We start from the raw sequence: 20656 nt of genomic DNA, 5'->3' as shown, positions 1-20656 counted from the left end.
TTAAAGAAGAGTTAATACCTACTCTCCTCAAACTGCTTCAAAAAAGCAGAAGAGGGGGCGCCTGGGTGGCTCAGTGGGTTAAGCCGCTGCCTTCGGCTCAGGTCATGATCTCAGAGTCCTGGGATCGAGTCCCGCATCGGGCTCTCTGCTCAGCGGAGAGCCTGCTTCTCTCTCTCTCTCTCTGCCTGCCTCTCCATCTACTTGTGATTTCTCTCTGTCAAATAAATAAAAAAAACCTTTAAAAAAAAAAAAAAAAAAAAAGCAGAAGAGGAAGGAAGCTTCCAAATTCACACAATGAGGCCAGCATTACCTTGATACCATAGTCAGATAAAGACACTATAAAAAAGAGAAAACTACAGGCCAGTATTCCTGACCAACACAAAAAGTCTTCAACAAAATATTAGCACACCACATCCAACAATATATTAAGAGAATCATTCACCATGATGAAGTGGAATTTATTCCTTGGGTGCAAAAATGGTTCAATATCCACAAATCAATCAACATGATACCCCACATGAACGAATCAAAGGATAAAAACTGTGGCATCATTTCAATAGTGGCAGAAAAGGCATTTAAAAAAGTACAACATCTGTTCATGATCAAAACTCTCAGGGTGGTTTTAGAGGAAACATACCTCAACATAAAAAGGCCCCCTCGGACAAACCCACAGCCAACATCATCCTCAGTGGTGAAAACCTGAGAGCTTTTCTTCTCAGATCAGGAATAAGATAAGGATGTCCACTCATTTTTATCCAACGTAGTACTGGAAGTCTTAGCCACAAAATTCAGACAGCAGAAAGAAATTAAAGGCATCCAGATTGGTAAGGAAGAAGTAAAACTGTTACTATGTGCAGATGACATATACTTTATGTAGAAGACTCTAAAGACCCTACCAAGAAACAATTAAGAGGAACGAATGAACTCAGGAAAATAGCAGGATAGGAGATTAATACACAGAAATCAGCTGCAGTTCTATATAAGAACAAAGACCTAGCAGAAAGACAAATTAACAATTTCTGATTGCGCCAAAAAGAGTGAAATACCAAGGAAAAAACTTAACCAAGGAGATAGAATATCTATACTCTGAAAACTACAAAATAATTGATGAAAGAAATTAAATATGACATAAATGCAAAAATATACCATGCTCATGGATTAGGAAGATTAATATTAAAATGTTCATACTATCTAAAACAAGCTACAGATTCAGTTCAATCCCTGTCAAAATACCAATAGTAATTTCACAAAACTCGAACAAAATGAGCTAAAATTTGTATGGCACCACAAAGGACCTCAAAAAGCAATCTTTTAGAAAGAAGAACAAAGTTGTAGGTATCCCAATCCCAGGTTTTAAGCTATACAACAAAGCTATGGTAATCAAAACAGCGTGATATGGCTCAAAGATAGACCAATGGGGCCGCCTGGGTGGCTCAGTGGGTTAAAGCCTCTGCTTTCGGCTCGCGTCATGATCCCAGGATCCTGGGATTGAGCCCCGCATCAGGCTCTCTGCTCAGCAGGGAGCCTGCTTCCTCCTCTCTATCTGCCTGCCTTCTGCCTACTTGTGATCTCTGCCTGTCAAATAAATAAATAAAAAGATAGACCAATGGAATAGATGGGAGCCAAAGGAATAAACCCATGCTTATATGGTCAATTAGTCTATGGCAAAGAAGGCAAAAACATACAATGGCGGAGAGATAGTGTGTCTTCCTAAAATGGCATTGGAAAAACTGGACAGCTATATGCAAAGAATGAAACTGGACCATTTTCTTACACCACACACAAAAATAAACTCAAAATGGATGAAAGACCTAAATGTGGGACCTGAAACCACAAAACCCCTAGAAGAAAATAGGTGGTAATCTCTTGGACATTGGCCTTAGCAACATTTTTCTAGGTATGTCCCCTGAGGCAAGAGAAACATAAGCAAAAAGTAAACTACTGAGACTAGAGCAAAAGAAGCTTCTGTTCAGTGAAGGAAGCCAGTGACAAAACAAAAAGGCAACTAACTGAGTGGTAGAAAATGTTTGCAAATACACCTCATAAGGGGTTAATAGCCAAGGTATATAAAGAGCTTGTATAACTCAACACCATAACCCACAAATAATCTAGTTTAAAAAAATAGGCAGAGGATCTGAATGGACTTTTTTCCCCCAGGAAGACAGGCCAGCCAACAGACACATGAAAAGAAGCTCAACATCAGGGAAATGCAGATCAAAGCCACAGGGAGGTGTCCCCTTAAACCTGTCACACTGGCTGTTCTACACATAGCACACGTGCATATGCACACACACGTATACGTGCGCACACACGGGAATATTACTCAGCCCTGAGAAAAACCAAGCTCTTTCCAACGGTCACAGCACAGATGGACCCAGAGGGCATTATGCTAAGTGAAAAACAAATAGCATTTGGTTTTACTTATATGTGGAATTTAAAAGAGACTGAAAAATGAGCAAACCAGAAAACAAAAACAGACCCATAAATAGAGAGAACAAGCTGCCGCTGGTTGCCGGGGTTGTGGGGGGGAGAGGGTGGCGGGATGGGCCGAGCGGGGGAAGGGGACTGGGGTCGGGGGCCGAGGCGTCCAGCTACAGACCAAGTCACAGGGACGGAAGGCACAGTGTAGGGAACAAGGCCACAGTGGTTCTGTCACGGCCTTGTGTGGTGACAGATGGTGGCCGCACTTGGGGTGAGTACAGTCTAGTGTATAGAATCCGTATGTTGTACGCCTGAAAAGAGTAACCGTGTGTGTCAACTGGACTTCAATAAAGAGAGCAATAAAATTTTTGAAAATCAAAAAAAGAACCCACCAGGACCTCACCACCTCAGGCTGTTACTGGACCACCTCAAAGGTGGCATCAGAATTAAGAATGAAAGTAAAAATGGTTGCCAGCACCTAGATTTCTCTGCCAATATCCGACTTATCACCCACACCTGGGAACAGTGTGCAGCCTTATTGGTTGGTCCCCGCCCCGCCCCCTGCCATTCTGGGTTTCATCTCGTCTTAAAGGAACAATCTGTGTTTCTCCTTCCATGCGGCCTCCTGTTCATTCCCTTTATCAGTGTCAAACGGTCGCTGATTCTTGACACACATGAAGGCATGAAGAAAGCGACTGCTTCCCGGGAGCTTGCACACGCATGTGCTGGGGCGTACACTTGCTCTCATCCCGGGAAAAAAAGTGACTTTGTGAACACCGTTGTCGAGCCTGCCTTCGACATAGTTTTCAAAAAGTAAAACTTGAACACAAACCGTGCAAATGAAGAGGGGCGGCTGCCCGCATGGGCCCCCGGGATGTGAACGGCCTGGGATTCACGAACGGAGGAGCCACGAGTGGGAGAGAGGGAAGGCCTGGGCCCCATGTTTGTGCCGCGGCCAGACCTTCGCTGATGTCCTCACTCGTGTCTTCTCCCCGCCAGTGCCTGGGGAAGCAGGCCTGAGCGAGCCGTCTCCCATCTGGCTCAGCTCTGGGATAACAGTAATAACACTGCTACCAGAGAGCGTGCCGTCATACGGGCCCAGCAGCGCTCACGCCTCACAACTCCCTATGAAACTGGCCCCATTATGTCTCCCTATTTGACATTCAAGGAAATCAAGGCTCAGAGAGGTTAGGCGCCTTCCCCGAGGTCCCACATGACCGGTGTGCAGGGGTCAGGGGTGAAGGCAGGGAGGCACAGGGAGTCTGGGGGGCTGGCGAGCATTGGACAAGGGAAGGAAAGGAATTTTAATAGCAGTCATGCAGTTGATTCACGGACTAGGTCTTCCAATGCTGCGTTGCTATCAGTGAAATAGCTGGGACCTGAATGGAGCTCATGTTTTGTGATAATATGAGACAGCTGAATCTGTCAGAGCCACATTGTTCTGGATTGTTCTGAGATGCCTGGGACTGAGACACGGGGGAGGAATTCCTGCAAGAGCATCCTGGCTACGCCTTTGCTGCCTGCCCCCGCCCCATCTTCCCGGCAGAGCGCGAGGCTGTGGGCCCCCGGAGCCCGGCACCAGCTGCACAGCACCCCCACCCCCGTGGGCCCGTTGACAGGGAGCAGCCCGGGGCCTTACACTCGCTGAGCCACTTGTTGGGGTCCAGCATCAAGTACTGCTTGGTGACCTCCAGCTCCTTCATCAGCCACTCGTACTTGGCCCGGACCTCCGCGATTCTCTGCTGGCGGTGTTCCAGAATCTTCAGTTTCGCGTTGAAGCCCGTGACCTCCTAGACGGCAGATGAGAAGGATGGAGGTGCGTGGAGAGAGGGAGGAGGGGGCCCCAGCTTGGACGCAGGCCGCCTCCCGCCCCTCGTGGGGAAGCTGGGAGGGCCCCGGGCCCTCCGGGCCGCGTCTGTGCCTTCTGCTCAAGCCCAATCACATGACCACAGGGTACGACTGTCACGGGCATTTCTTCCATTTAGGAGGTGGCTGGGGCTCCAAGCTGGAGCCAGACAAGCCCCCAGGACCAGCAGCTTCCCCAGGCTTTGAGCCTTCGGGGTACCTGGACAGAGAGGCTCAGAGCTCTGTGGCTGGGGCAGAGCCACCAACTCCTGCGCGCCCCAGAAGCCCGCGGGCAAGTCTGCGTGGGTCCGAGCACACGGCCCCGGGGCGCGGGCAGGCTGGGGACCAGACGGCTCACCTTGCTGCCGCCCCCGCGTCGCCGCTGCAGCCGCTCCACGTCATCGATTTCATAGACTTTGATCTCGAAAGGTTCCACGAGGCCCCTCTGGGTGCTGCGCAGGGGGCCGTCCACCCAGCGTACCCCGCTGCTGCTGGCGGGTTTTCTTGCAGGGGACGGGGTGTCGAGGGACAGTGCTGGGATGAGCCTCCGTCTCTGAGAACCTAAGGACAGAACGAAGCCCAGAGTTTATCTCTTTAAGGATCGGTCTTTCAAGAGTATGTATCTTGTGATGTGTGTGCGGGGACGCACGGGCGGTCTGTGGCAGGCCTGACCGAGGACTGTCTACCGCCCGGCCACGTGCTCAACAGTGATTCCCTTCACCTGCCTCTCCTGCTCCCCGGGCTTGTGCTCCCGATGCCTCGACCCACGGTGGCCTCCACCCCATCCACGCGCTCCATCCGCACCCCCCGAGGCTGGATCGTGGCGCCTTCCCCATGTCTGAACGCTGTCCAGGCTTCCACCGTGCAACCCCACTCGGGACTCGGCGGTTGGCCTCGGTCACCATCCGGCTGCACGCTTCTCCTACTCTTTTCCCGTTAGGGGACAGGCCTCCTCAATGCCGCCCGCCCCTCCCCACCACCCTCGAGCCTGCGTGTCGGTGAGCTCCAAGAGCAGAGAAGACGGGGGCTGATCGAGATGTAATAAAAGAAATCCCCCTGACTGTGGATCGTCGTAGGGAAAGGAGGTCCTATGACCACCAACATTCCTTATATTATCTGCGTCGTCTCCTGTGACGTGAGCATTGGAGAGACGGTGCTGGTGGCGCGCTACCTGGCCCCTCGCCTGGCTTCTGGGGGAGCCCGGCCGCGTCTCCCGCTCTCCAGCTCCAACTTATCGCCGCACCACACTCTGGCTAATCCCAGGCACTTTCCACCAACGCGGGTCTCCAGGAAGGGGACCCAGAAGGTGAGTTTAATGACACTTGGCTGTTCCTCGTGCTACCCGTGCTACAAAACCCTCAGAGTTCAAGGTTACCCTCCTTGTGATCTATTTCTAATTCATTTTTCAACCAAAGCATTACAGTTCACAAGCAGGGCGATAACTGCCCATCTCCCTGGGCAGTTATAAGCGATAAACGGTAACTGCCCGTCTCCCCTGCAGGTTCAGACATCCCCAGGAACATTGGCACAACCCAGGCATCCAGCTAAGAGTTTCCTTTGTGGAGTAATACGGCTTCTCTTAAGCTGCCTTCGATATGTGCCACTCGCGTCTGACAGCCAGCATGTCTCTTAATAACCACCTAAATAAGAGGGACAAGGTCACCTAACCTGCAAAGCGCTTACGTCCACTGCCACGTCCATCCTGGGGCTCCGAATCCCCGTCCGCTCCTCGCAGACACTGGATTCTGCTGGCGCTCAGTATCACACCCATCTCTGGGCCCGAGCCTGGGGCTTTCCTACACCGGGGCCTCGGACAGCCTTGCCCAACAGGAGAGCCTCCAAGGACAGCTTTATGGATGGAGGCAGCCCTAGGCAACGGCGGGTACAGAACCTGCTGGCCGCGATCCACGCAGCTCTGTACCCCAGCACAACAGCCGAGCCCCCAAACCACAAGTCTCGAAGAAAGAGGAATGGAGGAAGAGAGAAAAGACTGGACTGGTCGGTAGGAGGCTCTCGACGAGAGTGGGGGCAAACATTCTACCCTCCCCACACCCGTGAGCATGCCGCTGACATCACAGTGCCCCGGGTTCCGGGGCAGGCGGGGGTAGGTGCTAGCAAGAAGGTTGGCCAAGCAAGTACTGGAAAGACCAACGGATTCGCCCCACCCCCACCCCTGCAGACTCTGGCTGGGATACACTTTCTTGCTATTTTTAGAGACTAATATCAGTGTGTTTTAATGCCCTGGGCCCTGGAAAGACCCGCCCCATCTTTGACTTCCCAACAAGCCAGTAGCACCCGTTCAGGAGGGTTGTGGTTTCCCAGGGTCCCACAGAAGGGCCCCAGACGGTAAAGGCCAGGCTGGGGGGGCAGGACCCTGCGCCCCCCTCACGTTGGTCAAGGCACAGACTGCACGCGGGGCTCTGTGTCAGACGGCCTCAGTAAAAAATGTGCCCTTCGCTCAAGAACACGGAGGGGAAGTGTCTGTGGAGGCCCCTGGAGAGTGGAGCTGAGTCCACCGTAGCTCACACTATCCTCACTCCTGTCTCCTCAGCTGGGCCTCTCCTGGTGCCAATTCCCCTCACCTGCTCCATGGCTACAGGGCCACCAGCTCTGACCTAGGGCCTCTCTCATCCTCACCCATCAGAACTCCCTGTCCCTTGTCACCCCAAAGTCAATGGCCTTTGTTATATTAATGAGTCTTTGGACTTTTTAATTACCTTTTGATAGGAGATTCCGGGAGGTGGAAGACATTCTCTGACAGCGTGCATTTGGGGCACCAGCGTACTTGCTGTGTTAGTGTGCTGTGCGTGTGTCTGTGTGTTGTGCAGGTGCACTGTGTGTGTATGCATGTGTGTGTGTCGCGCTGATGCACTGTGTGCGCGTGTGCACGCATGCGCAGGCCGGGCGCACTGCAGGCCCCGAGGTGGCGATGCGCGCCGACTCTCCACCGTTAACGACACCAGCGCGCTCCATGCCCCTGCGGGAGGGCGGCCGCAGCGTCTCCGGACCAGCAGTCCCACGTGCTGGTGTCCGCAGCCGCCAGGGCGCGAGCCTAGCGACCGCGACCCGGCCCTCGGAAGCACGCGCGGCGGTCACCGAGCTGGGTCACCGAGCAGCACCCAGCCCCGGGCGCTGCGGGGGCGGGTGCGGGGACACGCGGAGGGCCCCGCGCCTACCTGAGTTGGAGCGCTTCTTTGGGGCTTTGAGGCTGCGGCAGCGGCCGCCCACGGAGCTGCTGTTGTCGCTGGTGGAGTCGTGCGCGGACGAGGCGCTGCCGGTGGCCTCGCTGTCACGCAGCACGCTCTCGTAGCCGCTGCTGCCGCCGCTGTGGTAGAACAGGGCGGTCTTGCCCATGGCGGGCGGCAGCTCGCCGCTCAGCACGCTGCTGTTGTCGCTGCCGTGGCCGCTGCTGCAGCGGTGCGGCCGGCGGGGCGGCGTGACCTTGCTGTAGGGCGAGGGCAGCGGGGGCGCGGCGGGCCGCTCCTCGCCCGGCGCCCCCGCGCGCCCCTCGGCGCCCCGCGCGCCCGCGCCGCCCTGCAGCAGCTCCGAGATGCGCCCGTTAACGGCGCGCGGCGGGGGCTTGCAGGCGGGCCCCGCGCCCCGGCTGCGGCTCAGGGACTGCGTGGACCAGGAAGTGGGCTTGGCGCTGGCCGCCAGGCCCGGGCTCTGGCCCACCGACTGCGGCAGCGACTTGGTGGAGAAGCTGAGTGTCTTGGTGGTGGCGGTGGCCAGGCTGCGTGCCTTGGGGCTGGCCAGCAGGAGCTTGCTCACCGCCGAGATCTTGCACGGGCCGGCCTTGGGCGAGGCGGCACCGGCCGCGGAGGCCGAGGAAGCAGCGGGGGGCGGGGCGGGACCCGGCGCGGTGGGCGAGGGCCCAGGGGCAGCGGCAGCGCGGCCTGGGCTCCTGCCCGTGCGGGGCAGCGTGCTGTCCTTGCCCGCGTGCGCCCGCCAGCTGCCCGCGCACAGGCTCTCCGCCCTCTCCAGCGACAGGCACTCGTAGTGGCTGACCGTGGCCCGGCCCAGGGAGTTGGTCCTGCTGGCCAGCTGCTCCAGCTTGGCACTGAAGAGTCGGCTGCTGCTGCTGGCTTCCTTCACCTTGCCGCCGGCCTCGTCCCCGAAGGGAGCCAGGAAGGGTGCTGGGGGGTGCGAGGGGCTGTTGGTGCCGCTGCTGCAGGCGCTGTGCTGGGGGCTGGCCCGGTTCTTCTGGTCCAGGCTGGACTTGCGGACCGGCGGCAGAGGGGGTGTCCCTTTGGGCCGAGCCAGGATACCGTGCTTGGGCGACGCCACCTTCCTCTCCAGGGTTGCCTTGCACGGTGGCACGCCCAGCCCGTTGGTCTCCGCGGTGCAGTGGTAGAACAGGCTGCCCAGGTCCTCCTGTCTGCTGGCCTTCTGGAAAGCCCGGGGCAGGCTGCTGGACTTCAGGCTCCTGTTGGGGTGCACTGGGCTCTGGGCGGCCCCGCCGGGCAGGGCCGTCTCACAGCCATCCACAACCCTCCTCAAGCTGTCGCTCCCGGGCGAGGCAGACACTTCCCCGCTACTGCTACTCAGCCTGTCCCCGGGGCTGGCCTTCCTGTCCTGTTCTGCCCCAGCCTCAGGCTTCGGGGGGCCTGGGACAGCCTCACCCCTGGTTCCCTCTTCGCTGGGATAGGCACTCTCTCTTTTGACCTCCTCTTCCCGTTTTAGCCAAGGGTCCTCGAATCTCATCTCCACCTTTGCACCGGTCTCCCGGCTCTCCGGGGCCTGCACGGCTCGCGACACCGAGCCGAGCACGGGGGCGATGGGCGCCTCGGGCTCTTGGGCGGGCCGGGGGCTCACGGCGATGCAGGGATAGACCGTAATGTTGGTCTTCATGGGGATGTAGCCCTCACAGCCGCCCAGATTTGTGGTGTTGGAGATGGTGACCGTGGCCTTGCCCAGCGTGGAGGTCTTGCAGCCTTTGATGGGGGCCGCCTTGCCGAAAGCGTCCTCGCCCGTGTCAGACAAGATGAGCAAATTGTCGGGCCCCACCTTGGGCTTATCCCGGCACAGCGCGGTGCCGTTTTGGAGGCTGCCGACGAGCTCTGAGGCTGAGGCTGGGGGCTCGGCCATGGCCTCCCCGGGGCCAAAGCAGGTCTGGGCGACGAAGCTGTGGCAGGACTGCTCTCCGTCGCTGCCGGCGCTCATCTCGCTCAGCCAGGAGCTGATGGACGAACGTCGGCTCCCGGCCTGGCCCGCCTTCTCGTCCAGGGTCAGCTTCGGGAGGGGCAGGAACTGCGTGATGCTGACCTCGGAGACGGGCGCCACGCCGGAGTAGCACTCCAGGTCCTCGCTGATGCTGCCGATGATGCTGACCGGCCGGGAGCCCGAGGCCAGGGCCTGCACGGAGCAGTCGCTGTTGAAGCTGATGATGCTGGTGGGGCGGCCGCCGTCCAGGACGCCGCTGATGGTCAGCTCCTCCACCAGCGTGAACACCAGCTCGTCCTCGCCATTCAGCTCCAGCGGCTGCTGCACCGTCACCATCGTGGTGCTCAGGATCTCCTTCTTAGAATCCGGAGACGTGGCGGCCGGAGGCTCGTCCTCGCCAGGGCTCTCAGGGAACCCCTCGCTCCCAGCGGACATGGACTTCTTCAAAACCTGGGGGCTCATTCCGACCGGAGGGGTGCGCACCTCCGGCGGCAGCAGGGACTCGCTGGAGACCGGGCCGGGATCCTTGCTCGGCGGAGGCAGGGGCGCGGGAGCCGGCAGGACGCCCTTCTGGGTGTAGACTTTGCACCTCTGGGAGGGAGAGCTGGTCGGCTTGTACTCGGAGGTCTTGGACAGGCTGGCGACGCCCAGCCGCGGGGAGCCCATGGGTCTGGGCTTGCCTTCCACGAAGCTGCAGGAGTTCAGGCTCTCTCGGCTGCTCTGCAGGCTGGATGTGCTGCTGCCAGGGATGCTCCTGGGCGAGGCCGGGGTGGGGCTGCCGGGCAGCGCGGGGCCGGGCAGCGCGGGGCCGGGCGCCGGGCCAGGCGAGTGCTTTCTCTGCATCTTGGAGGCGGGAGGGTCCGTGCCTTCCCGGTCGGTGGACGGGCCATCAGACCCATTATCTTCCTTATCAGACTCACAGAGCGCGTCCGCCCCGGCCGCCTGGCTGGACGGGGGCCCCTTGCCGGCCTGCTCTGCCCCGAACTGCACGGGCAGCTCTTCGAAAGGGAACTGACTGGGCTCTTCGCTGCCGTCGATGCAGCCCAGCCTCTCCTGCAGCTCCGCGAACGTGTTGCACTTCAGACAGTCCCTTTCTGACTTGCTGCCCGAGGCCCCGCTGGCCTCCGCGGGCCGGCTGTCCCCCCGGGCCTTCTGCAGGGCCGGCACGATGGGGACGAAGTCGGGGGGGCCCTCGTTGTCTGTGAGCTCCTTGTCCGAGAGGGCCGTGCCGTTGGGCCCGATGTAGATGACCGTGTCACAGGACTGCTCGCTGCTGGAGGAGTAGTCCGGCTCGCTGGGCAGCTGAGGCACGGGGAAGTCCGGGTCCGCCGCGGCCCTGGCCTGGAAGGGCCGCAGCTGCGTGGGCCTGCGCATCCGGCCCTCTTCGCAGGAGCTCTCGCCGCCAGAGGAGCTCGACGTGTACTGTGGGTGAGAGGAGGGAGGTTAGCGGTGTCGGCTCTCCGGAGACCGCCCTCCCTGCGAGACCACAGGTGGACCCCGTGCAGGCCTCCCAGGCCGCCCCGGTCGGTCTCCCTGTGCCGGGCCATTTCTCGGGGTGCACAGGCCGGTGGGCCCCGGCCTTGCACGCCATGGCCCCTCCTGGGAAGAACAGCCCCTGTGTGGCCCGCCGGACACAGAGCCTGCTCAGGAAAGGAGGTGACTGGCCAAGGCCCCGTCCGGCATCTGAAAGGCTGAGGGGTCCCTGCCTTGGCAACTCTGCCCCCCAAAACAGAGAGATACAAAACGGAGAGGAAGAGAGCTTCCCACTTCACCCGCTGGCCCGGAGACCACAACCATGATGGCTCTCTGACACGCTCTCGTCACACCCCCCCGTGTTCTGGCTTTGCCTCCGAAAGCACAAGCTGGTCGTTTCCAGCAGACCCCGCGCGTCGGCCAGAGACCACCGGGTTCACACAGCCACACCCAGGAGCCTAGAAAGGATTCCCAGAAATGCAGGGGAAGTAAGTAGGGCCATGTGAGCAGGGAGCGGACAAGCCCCTTCGGGCTCAACCGCCTGAAGGACACGGCCTTGACCTACGCGGGACCAGGGTGGGGAGACAGATGCTGAGTATTTCTCAGCCGTCCCCAATTCTTCACCGCCAAGGAGCAGCCATCCCTCCGACCTGTCCCAGAGTGGGCCCAGCGCGCCCGGGTGGGGGCCAGGCTGGATGGCCGGCGGCCGGCGGGGGGAAGGCACGTTGCCGGCCCGACAGCTGTCCTGCTCCGAGTGGCCGCCAGGCGACGTGGGCAGCACCGCAAACCCCTGCCCCTGGGGCTCGGGGGTTAGAAAGACTGACCCGCTCCGGGGTCAGGCTCCAAAACCGCCTTCCTCCGCTGCTCCCCTCTCCCCGGGAGCGCCTTACCTTCGTTTTCTTCTTCTTCATCCTCAAGACCCTGGAGGCGACCTGGATGGTGGACAGCGTTTCGGCGTAGCTGCCGGCGGCGGCCGAGATGTGGGCGATCATGGTGGTGCGGCAGTTGACGTTCCCCAGGGACTCGCGCAGCAGCATGGTGAGCTTGCTCTCCCTGCGGGCGGGGCGAGGAGGGCTGCATTAGCGCGCTGGGCCGTGGGGCAGGGCCTCGGCCGCCACTTGGCTCTTGTTGTTGTGGGCGGTGGGTTTTTTCCCCCCCATTTTTAAAAAATGGCATATGAATGAGCCTCATCTTTCTGCACGGGGCTATTTGTAGTTCCAATCCCAAGAACAGAGTCCGTGCAGGTCACCTCTGGTCTGTGCTGTCCTGCTGCCAGGGCTAGACCCGTGTGTCCGCGTGCATGGGACATCGTGCCTAGGGGGACCTGGGGACAGGAACGAGCGGAAGGAGCAGGACAGAACGGCTCCGTGGCTGGCGGCTGGAAGGCAGCACACACGACCCCTCATGCCAGTGGTCCCCATGGCGGAAAGCAGCCTGCCAGCCACGATCCCGTGCCGGGGAGCCGAGGGCTTACAATGTGCGCGGCTGGTCTGACAGAGCTGCAGGCCCTGTCTTACCACGGCCTCTCACTCTCGTGTTTGCACACGGCCGGAATGCAGGAAAAGGTGTACGTAGTCCTGATCACAACACAGACGTGGCCCCACGCGCTCAGCCGGCCAGCCACGGAATGCGGAACTTTCTAGAAAGCCGTCCTCTGGATGACTCTGCCGGTGCCATGTGGGGCCAGGGCCCCGAGGGGTGATAATGAGGCCCGGGAGTTCACAGATGGGGTTTCCAGGCTCTTCAAAAACTGACCTGGGGGAATGGCTCCTGTTTTCCCATTCCTGCCCTCGGCCCAGCTCTCTCCCTGCCTTTTGCGATGCTTCTGCTTACACCGTCATCAGCGCTCACCCCTCAGCTGCCGCCGGATGTCATTTCTGCCCCAGAGCCTTCCCTGAGCCCGAGGGCAGAGGCAGCCTCTGTTTCCCACGTCCTGCGTGCATAGCTGTGCGTCGTGCTCGTGGCACCAGGTGCAAGGGGCCTGTCCCCTCACCGATGTCCCCACTGGGCTCTCTGTCTGCTACCCCCGCTGAGCTCCCTGGAGACGGGTCGTCCAGCTTGGCAGACCCGGGGTGAGAGGCAGGCTGCTGTCAGCAGAGATTAGGCCGTGGACACGGGGAAACCATTTCACACATGACCTGCGGCGGGCCTGTAGGAAGACCGTGGTGGACGAGCCGCTGTTTCCTTTCCACATGGAACCAATTAAGGTGTCTGTTCGGGAGGCTGAGCTCGCTGTGGCTCAGTTACGGGGCAATTTAAAAAAAAAAAAACATCGGGGTTTCCTCTTGAGCGAAATTGTCAGTGATAAAAGTTGTGCAAGCAGAGTGTTCTGGGCAGAGTGTTTCGGTCCCTCAAACTCGTAGGTTGAACCCAAACCCCCAGAGTGAAGCCATTAGGGGGTGGAGCCTTCGAGAGGTGACCGGTCATGGGGCTGGTGCCTTTGTGAACGGGATTGAGGCTCGTTGAGGGGAACTTGGGGGAGCTCCCAGGCCCCTGTCGCAGAGAACCAGGAAACCTCTCTCACAGGATGCAAGATCTGCTGTTGCCTTCTCGGACTTTTCCAGAACGGAGAGAAATAAAGGTCTGTGGTTTCAGCCGCCCCCCCGCCAGCACCCCCGTCTGTGATATTCCGTTCTAGCTGCCTTGATGGACTAGGACAGGTAAGGGGGGTGTGCAGGAGGACCCAGGCCCAGCCCACACTTCAGTTCCGGCAGACGCGGCACTGGTGCTGATGGCCGGACAGGAAGCCTGGGGCCACCCCCGGCAGACGCGCTGAGCCAAGACATGGCACCGGGGCAAGTCCCGGGCTTTGTCTTCCCCGTGGCTTCGAGTGGAAGACCGATCCTGTTAGCGTGAAGCTGTGACCCTTTCGGTCCGTTCGTTCTGACTGTTCATGGTAGTCGTGTTCGTCTAAGTCTCCGTGAAGGCAGAAGTTGTGAACGCTGTCCAGGTGGGCACCCAGCGACGGAGCAGTCCGTGACCCTGTTCCGGGTGTTCCTCCTTGAAGACAGCTGATTTGATGTGCCTTTCTTACAAATAAGGAATTATATGCACCCTCTCTTTATAATAAAACACTAGCCGAGAGGGCGCAGCATTTTTCTGACTCTGGGTAACATGAACAGAAACGTCTTCAGCTTTCAGTCTCATGAGATTGTCCACTGAGCTTTTTTGTTTTTTGTTTTTGTTTGTTTTTTAAAGAATTTCACCAGGGCACCTGGGTGGCTCGGTGGGTTAAGCCACTGCCTTCGGCTCAGGTCATGATCTCAGGGTCCTGGGATCGAGCTCTGTGTCAGACTCTCTGCTCAGCAGGGAGCCTGCTTCTCTCTCTGTCTCTGCCTGCCTCTCTGTCTACTTGTGATCTCTGTCAAATAAATAAATAAAATCTTTAAAAAAAAAAAAAAAAGAATTTTACCGTTCCTCTCACGGATCCACAAATAGAGCCATTTTTCCCATAGCTTTGTCACGTGCTTTAGAGGATCTCTTAAGCTTTCCGGAGCCTGCCGTGTAGATCACTGAATGCTCTCTTCCTTTCTCTGGATGAAGCCTGGTGTTGACTCATTAATGCTGAACTCAGGCCAACAGTACCCTAAGTCATAACCGGTACCAAGCTTCTCTACAAATGTAGAGAAACCTTGCACCAAGGAACACTGGACACACCCACAGTGAACCACCAAAAAAAAGCATGCAAATCGGGGCGCATGGGTGGCTCAGTCATTAAGTGTCTGCCTTCGGCTCAGATCAGGATCCCAGGGTTCTGGGATCGAGTCCCACTTCTGCCTCTGCCTCTCTGTTTCTCATGAATAAAAATCTTAACCCCAAAATGCACACAAATACAAACAACGCTGGCGTGGGGCTCTGAAGTCTCATGTTAATGCTTGTTAATCAGGGGCAGGCTGCGGAGGACACATTCCACTCGCTTCCCCGTGTGGCGGCGCGTGAGTCCTCAGGCAAAGGGGCCAGAATCAACAGGACGTGGTCCCACCAAACCGTTTGCCTGGTGCATTTCCACACTATTCCCCATTCATGAGTCAATCACAGGGCGCGTGTGTTTTTTTTTTGTTTTGTTTTGTTTTTTTCCAAGTCCATGTTGTTGGAAGAAGCCAGGGCATGTGTGTTGCTTGGCAACCGGCATTTTAGCTCTCCTCGAGGAAAGCCAGTAAAACCACGAGCAGGGCTCCTTCACGCGATCCTCTCCAGACGCTCAGACATCTTATGGGAATGAAAAATGGTGGCTATAAAGCTTTGGGTTTTTTTCCACCTCATGATGATCTTTTAACTTGGAACAAAGACAGTTAAGTTGGGGAGGGAACGTGAAAGAAGGGGCAGGGTGCTGAAGGCTGAGCACTGGAGATCTCGCTCCGTGTCTTTGGTAGGAAAATAAAGATTCAGGAGTTTCTAGGGCAAAAGCAGAGATTCGATCCACGCCTCTGCATCGGGGCTGAGGCAAGAGGAAGAGAAATGCGCAGGTGTGGAGCTAGCGGCCTCCGAGCCCGGGGCCAGTCTGGAGGAGGGATTTAGGGACCGGGGGGCCACGTGGGAGGGGTCCTGGCTGGGCAGGACAGCTGGGGCACGGGGGCACTGGTGACAGCAGAGCCGACTGGGGTCTGGGGAAGGACCGTGCGCCTCTTTGAAGCAGCCACCTTCTATACACACATACTCTACCTCCCTCCCGGCCCAAATGGCACATGTCTTTTAAAATTTTTAGAACAATGTCTTGCTTTTTAGATCAAGTCAACCTTTTCTTAGACCCAGCAAGAACGGAATACTGAACAAATGTTCATAGTGCTAATGCTAAAAGAGCACGAGGAGCATGAACTTGGGCTGACAAACCAGGGCCTGGAGGCCAAAGCCGGCCCACCACCTGCTTTTATTAATAAAGTTTTATTGGGACACAGCCACGCCTATTAACATACTGGGTCTGGCAGGCCTGGTGCCACAACAACAGAGCTAGGTGGTTTTGCGACAGAGCCTGTGTGGCCCACAAAGCCACAGACGTTTACTATCTGAACCTTTATGGAGAAAGGTGTTTGTCTTCCCCTGTGTCCTACAGTCACGACCTAGCGTGTTCTCATCCCAGACGCAGTGCCCAAGAGTCACCAACCAGAGCACGAAAGTGGATGGTGATTTCCTTGCTTTAGATCATCTCTTACTGAACAGAAACTGGCAGAGAAGCAAATCCTGATCTTTAGAATCGCTCGAGCACTGGGACACAGCTACAGGCAACTGCCCAGATCCTCTCCTATGGCTCCCGGATGCAGAGCCTGTCCTCCCGAGGGGGCTGGGAGGCTGCGCACACTCATTCACTCACGTCTGCAGAGGCTCATTCCAGAAGCACATGGCAAGCCTGTGCCACCCAGACACATGGTGCAGGGACAGCGTGGAGACCAGGGACAAGGTTGTGCTCTCTGAGCCGGCTACCCGGCGAGCACCCACACACCGGTGAACACACATGACATCATTTGTTAAAGCCAACGGCACAACATCTAACACCGCGCGTGATAAGTAAAGACCCCTCTGAGACTGAAGGCTGTCCCCACTGTCACTGTAACTTCTTGACTTCTAGAAACGCCCTCATATCCACAGTCTGTCTCGTGGGCAGACCTCCTACTTGGCTGACATTTATTTGCCCCAAACACCCCACAAAACTCTGAACTCGTTTCGGAAAGGGTGGTTTGGAATCCGCAGTGCATTGTTTACGGACCCTTGGGGGAGGAAACCATCTCAAACCCTCCCAGCTGGCGAGACAGTTCAGGGTTCCGCTGAAATACAAGCTGTCCGTGTCACCCGGCGGTGCTGGCCAGGTCATCGAGTCCAAAAAAGGCCCTTCCTTTCACAAGCAGTGCAAAGTAGCCTTCTTTTCCAGAAAGGCAGTGATGGAACCCTGAAGGTACCAAGTCCTGGGAACCGAGTCCTTGTGCAGGAGACGGGGAGTTCTGAATCGCCACGATGGGGAGCCCACCCATAGCCCCACAGGACGGCCCTCCCTTTGGCCCTGCTTCTCACGAGCCAATCTGTAGATAACCACTCCTGCCACATTCTAGAAACCAGCCCGCTTTCTACCCGCTTTCTCCGGAAACTGCTGGAACGTGCCGTAGAGCCTGAGGTGGGCAGCTTGACGTTCTGGACAAGAACCATGAGAGGTCTGAGCCCACAGTCCTGGCCTCAGGGCCCTGCTTCTACCCACCAACCCCTAGGAGGAAAGAGGACAGTGAAAAGGAAGAAGGAACGGAAAGAGAAAAGAAGACAAAAGGTACATCATGACCTCGACCTAGTTTTGGCCCCTCAAATGGTACTCGACGCGCTCTCTCCCACTGCCTCCTTCCTAATCACACCCCACTGGTCTGTGAACGTCTTTCCCTACTGTCACCCAAGCGGTCACCGGCAAGTCCTGAGTTCAGCCCAAGTACTGGAGACCAGGATCCCCCTGGGTGAGGACAATTCTCGTCCTATCTTCTAGGTCCCAAGCAGATACCTTTGTGACACTGTTGAGCTGACTGAAACACACAAAGAAGCCCTTCCCTTGAGTTTATTGTAAGGGCCATGGTGGCTCCCTTCTCACGACTGTTCCAAAGACACGCGCACTTTGGGAGAAGACTTTGTACGCCTTCTCTGTAGGGAAACCATCTCGGCGGCGTGCCCCTCGAGGGTGCCTACATTTCAGGGCATGAATGGTCCCGTTCTGGTTGCTACAAAAGAGCCAAAAGCTTGGTACGAGCCACGCTAGCCTAAGGGCATTTCTGCAAGGAGTTACGTGAAGTTAGAGCCTTCGGATGTGGTTCCTTTTGTGCTGCCTGATGACAGAGGCGGGTCGCGGGACACTGGGGAGCAGGGTGCGCAATAAGGCAAACTGGGCAGAGAAACACAGCCCTCAGCCGGGACCGGGACTCTGGCACCCGCATGTGTGTCAGAGAAGCCTCTAGAAGCAACTGCATTTAGCTGTGTGAGAGGTGGTGACTTCACTTCCTTCGCTGGGGGACAGCTTAGAGAAGAACCCTCCAGGAGCCACCCAGTGCCTTAGGACCAGCCTTGGGGACCCAACCAAACATGGCACCTGGTCTGGGACCTGCAGTTGGTGGAGGGCCTGAAACCGGAACCCCAGAGAGTGGACAAGGTTAACCGAATTGTTCGCTCACAGGGTTAGACATTGTGGAGCCTTGAGGCCCAAACGGCACCGTGTCGGAAGGCCTCTGACACAGGTAAGACATGGAGAGATGGCGGGTGCACCTGGGGGGCTCACTCGGTGGAGCATCCAACTCTTGGTTTCAGCTCAGGTGGTGATCTCAGGGTCATGGGATCAAGTCCCATGTTGGGCTGCACACTCAGCAGGGAGTCTGCCTGAGGATTCTGTCTCTCCCACTACCTTTCCCCCTTCTTGTGTGCACTCTCTAAAATAAATCTTTTTAAGAAATACACGGGAGTGGGGCACCTGGGTGGCTCAGTGGGTTAAGCATCTACCTTTGGTTCAGGTCATGATCCCAGGGTCCTGGGATGGAGACCCACGTTGGACTCCCTGCTCACCGGAGAGCCTGCTTCTCCATCTCCCTCTGCCGCTCTGCCTACTTGTGCTCTACCTCTCTGTCAAATAAATAAATAAAATCTTAAAAAAAAAATACACAGGAGAGATGCCATCCAGCCTACATAGGGCTGGCACCGTGTGGCTCTAGACCTTTGGTAGCAGTGTCCAATGAGAGGCAGGAACGAAAAGATGGTGCCGCACAGGGGCCTGCCATTGTAAGTATGACAAGCCACGTGACAGGCATTCCTGACAACGGGACATTGGAAAACGTCTGGATGGAAAGCCAGCTCATGCCAGCTAAAGGGTTTGCGTTGCACGTATGGTTTGGGGCCAAGGAAACCTGCTTTATGACACGGTTTACCACCGTACACACAGGAAGACAAAACCTAAGGGATTCTGGGCTGCACGCATCCATTTGACCGTGGATATCAGTGTTCCATTTCTCTGAATAAGATAAAATTCACATTAATTCCACCTGCTTCATGAGTCTGGCAGAATATTTTAAGAGAAGTATGTGATGCAGCTTATATTGAGTTTATAGCTATCAGGAGGTTTCCAGTTAAAATCCTAGCTAATGTGCCTCAAACTCATTTAATAAGACATACTCATGGGGCACCTGGGTGGCCCACTTGGTTAATCGTTGGGCTTTTGATTTCAGCCCAGGTCATGATCTCAGGGTCGTGAGATCGAGCCCCGCATTGGGCCCTGAGCTCAGTGGGAGAGTCTGCTTGAGATTCTCTCTCTCTCTCTGCCCCTTCCCCACTCTCTTTCTCTCTCAAATAAATAAAATCATTTCCAAAAAAAGACATACTTGCAATGACTAAACTGATCATAACACATGGTTTCACTTTCAGAACCTAAATGCATTCCATGAAAACTTTTTTTTCTTACATTATTCACTTTTAAACAACTCAAGCCTCCTCATTTAGAGCAAGGAAAAACTTCCATCTGGTCTATGTTGCTGACCGCTGAGACCTAGTAGACTCTGAATTGCTCTAGATATTCTCGGTTCTGCTCAGGAAAATGTACATTCATTCCAAGGCAACAGACACACAGGGGTGACATAAGATATTTTAAAGGTAGTTCCTACAATGAGCATCACAGGCTAGAGATTCCAGGAGACGATTCTGAGTCAGGCTGAACAATATTTTTAGAAGCACAGAGTATCAGAGTTGAAAGGATTCTCAGAGGTCGCCATACTTTCTGGAAAAAAAATTGCCACTGTAGCAGATGATCTGCTCTCTGCCAGAAGATTTTTAATGACTGAGAACTTACCAACTCCCGGGGCAGCCTGTGTGATACTTTCGAAGAGCCTCAATTGTCAGAAAGCTCTTCTTATACTGAACTTACCCCTTCCATGGGCACTCACAGTAGTCTAGGGGCAACACAGGGTAAGAACAAACCTTGTGCATACAACAGTCCTTCACATTTTAAAAGACCTTGATCGCATCCTCCCTTAAGGTTCTCTTGCTTGGAAACATTCCGCATTCCTTCCGTTGCTCCTCAGATGTCTGGTTGGTCGTCCAAGCTCATCCTCAGCCCCCTTCCACTACCACGAAGCCCAGCACCTCCTCTCTGCTCAGAGTTCTTGTGTAGTGAAGAACATGGCTTTGCCCAAAGAGGTCTTGCCTTTGCCCTCAGCCTCCAGGTGGTAATCTATGTCATATCTGTCAGGAGGGGCTCTGTCTAGGGCAGGGACTGGCTACACCAGATCAGAGGGCCACACCTGACTGTCTTAGGTGGGGGGCTGGCCACACCACAAAGACCAACTGTGTGATTTTGGTCAGAGACCTTGGGCCATGCCGTATCAGTCGTAGACTGAGTGTGACCATGTGGGAAATCAATCAATCAATCAATCAATCACGCCTACATCATGTAGCCCCAGTAAAAACTCTGCATGCTAAGGCTCAAATGAGCATTCTGGGTGGCAATACTGGTGTGTACTGTCACCCACGGACACTGGGAGGGTAGTCCACTGTGACTGCATGGGATAGGACAAGCAAAGCTTCATGCGTGGAACCCTATGCCCCTCTTCCTTGGGCTAGTTTTCATCTCTGTCCTTTCTCTGTAATGAATCACAACTGTGAGTACCTTCAGCAAGTCTGGGAGTCCTCCTTAGTGAATTACCAAACTCGAAGATGGTTTCGGGAATCCTTCAAATTTGCCATTGGTGTCAAAAGTGGGAGAGCCTTGTGGAAACTCTTCTAACTTTGCAGACAGACTCTATGGAAGTCTGGG

The 20656-nt window shown here is 56.2% G+C and overlaps 2 protein-coding genes across 4 annotated transcripts in view; one reads left to right on the top strand and one right to left on the bottom strand.

The window, feature by feature from the left end:
• Positions 1–20656, bottom strand: part of KIF26B (kinesin family member 26B) — a 412466-nt gene that overhangs the window by 4026 nt on the left and 387784 nt on the right. For both annotated transcript variants that reach the window (XM_059412563.1, XM_059412564.1), the window contains 4 exons: positions 11793–11955; positions 7443–10851; positions 4625–4827; positions 4061–4211 (listed from right to left, as the gene is read on the bottom strand). In XM_059412563.1, coding sequence (XP_059268546.1) covers positions 4061–4211; positions 4625–4827; positions 7443–10851; positions 11793–11955 — 3926 coding nt within the window. The remainder of the gene's footprint in view (positions 1–4060; positions 4212–4624; positions 4828–7442; positions 10852–11792; positions 11956–20656) is intronic.
• Positions 1–20656, top strand: part of SMYD3 (SET and MYND domain containing 3) — a 769649-nt gene that overhangs the window by 743245 nt on the left and 5748 nt on the right. The gene's annotated exons all lie outside the window — the stretch shown is intronic.

Source organism: Mustela nigripes, chromosome 10, assembly GCF_022355385.1.
Source record: "Mustela nigripes isolate SB6536 chromosome 10, MUSNIG.SB6536, whole genome shotgun sequence".
Lineage (NCBI taxonomy): Eukaryota > Metazoa > Chordata > Mammalia > Carnivora > Mustelidae > Mustela > Mustela nigripes.
This window is presented reverse-complemented; position numbering and strand designations above follow the sequence as displayed.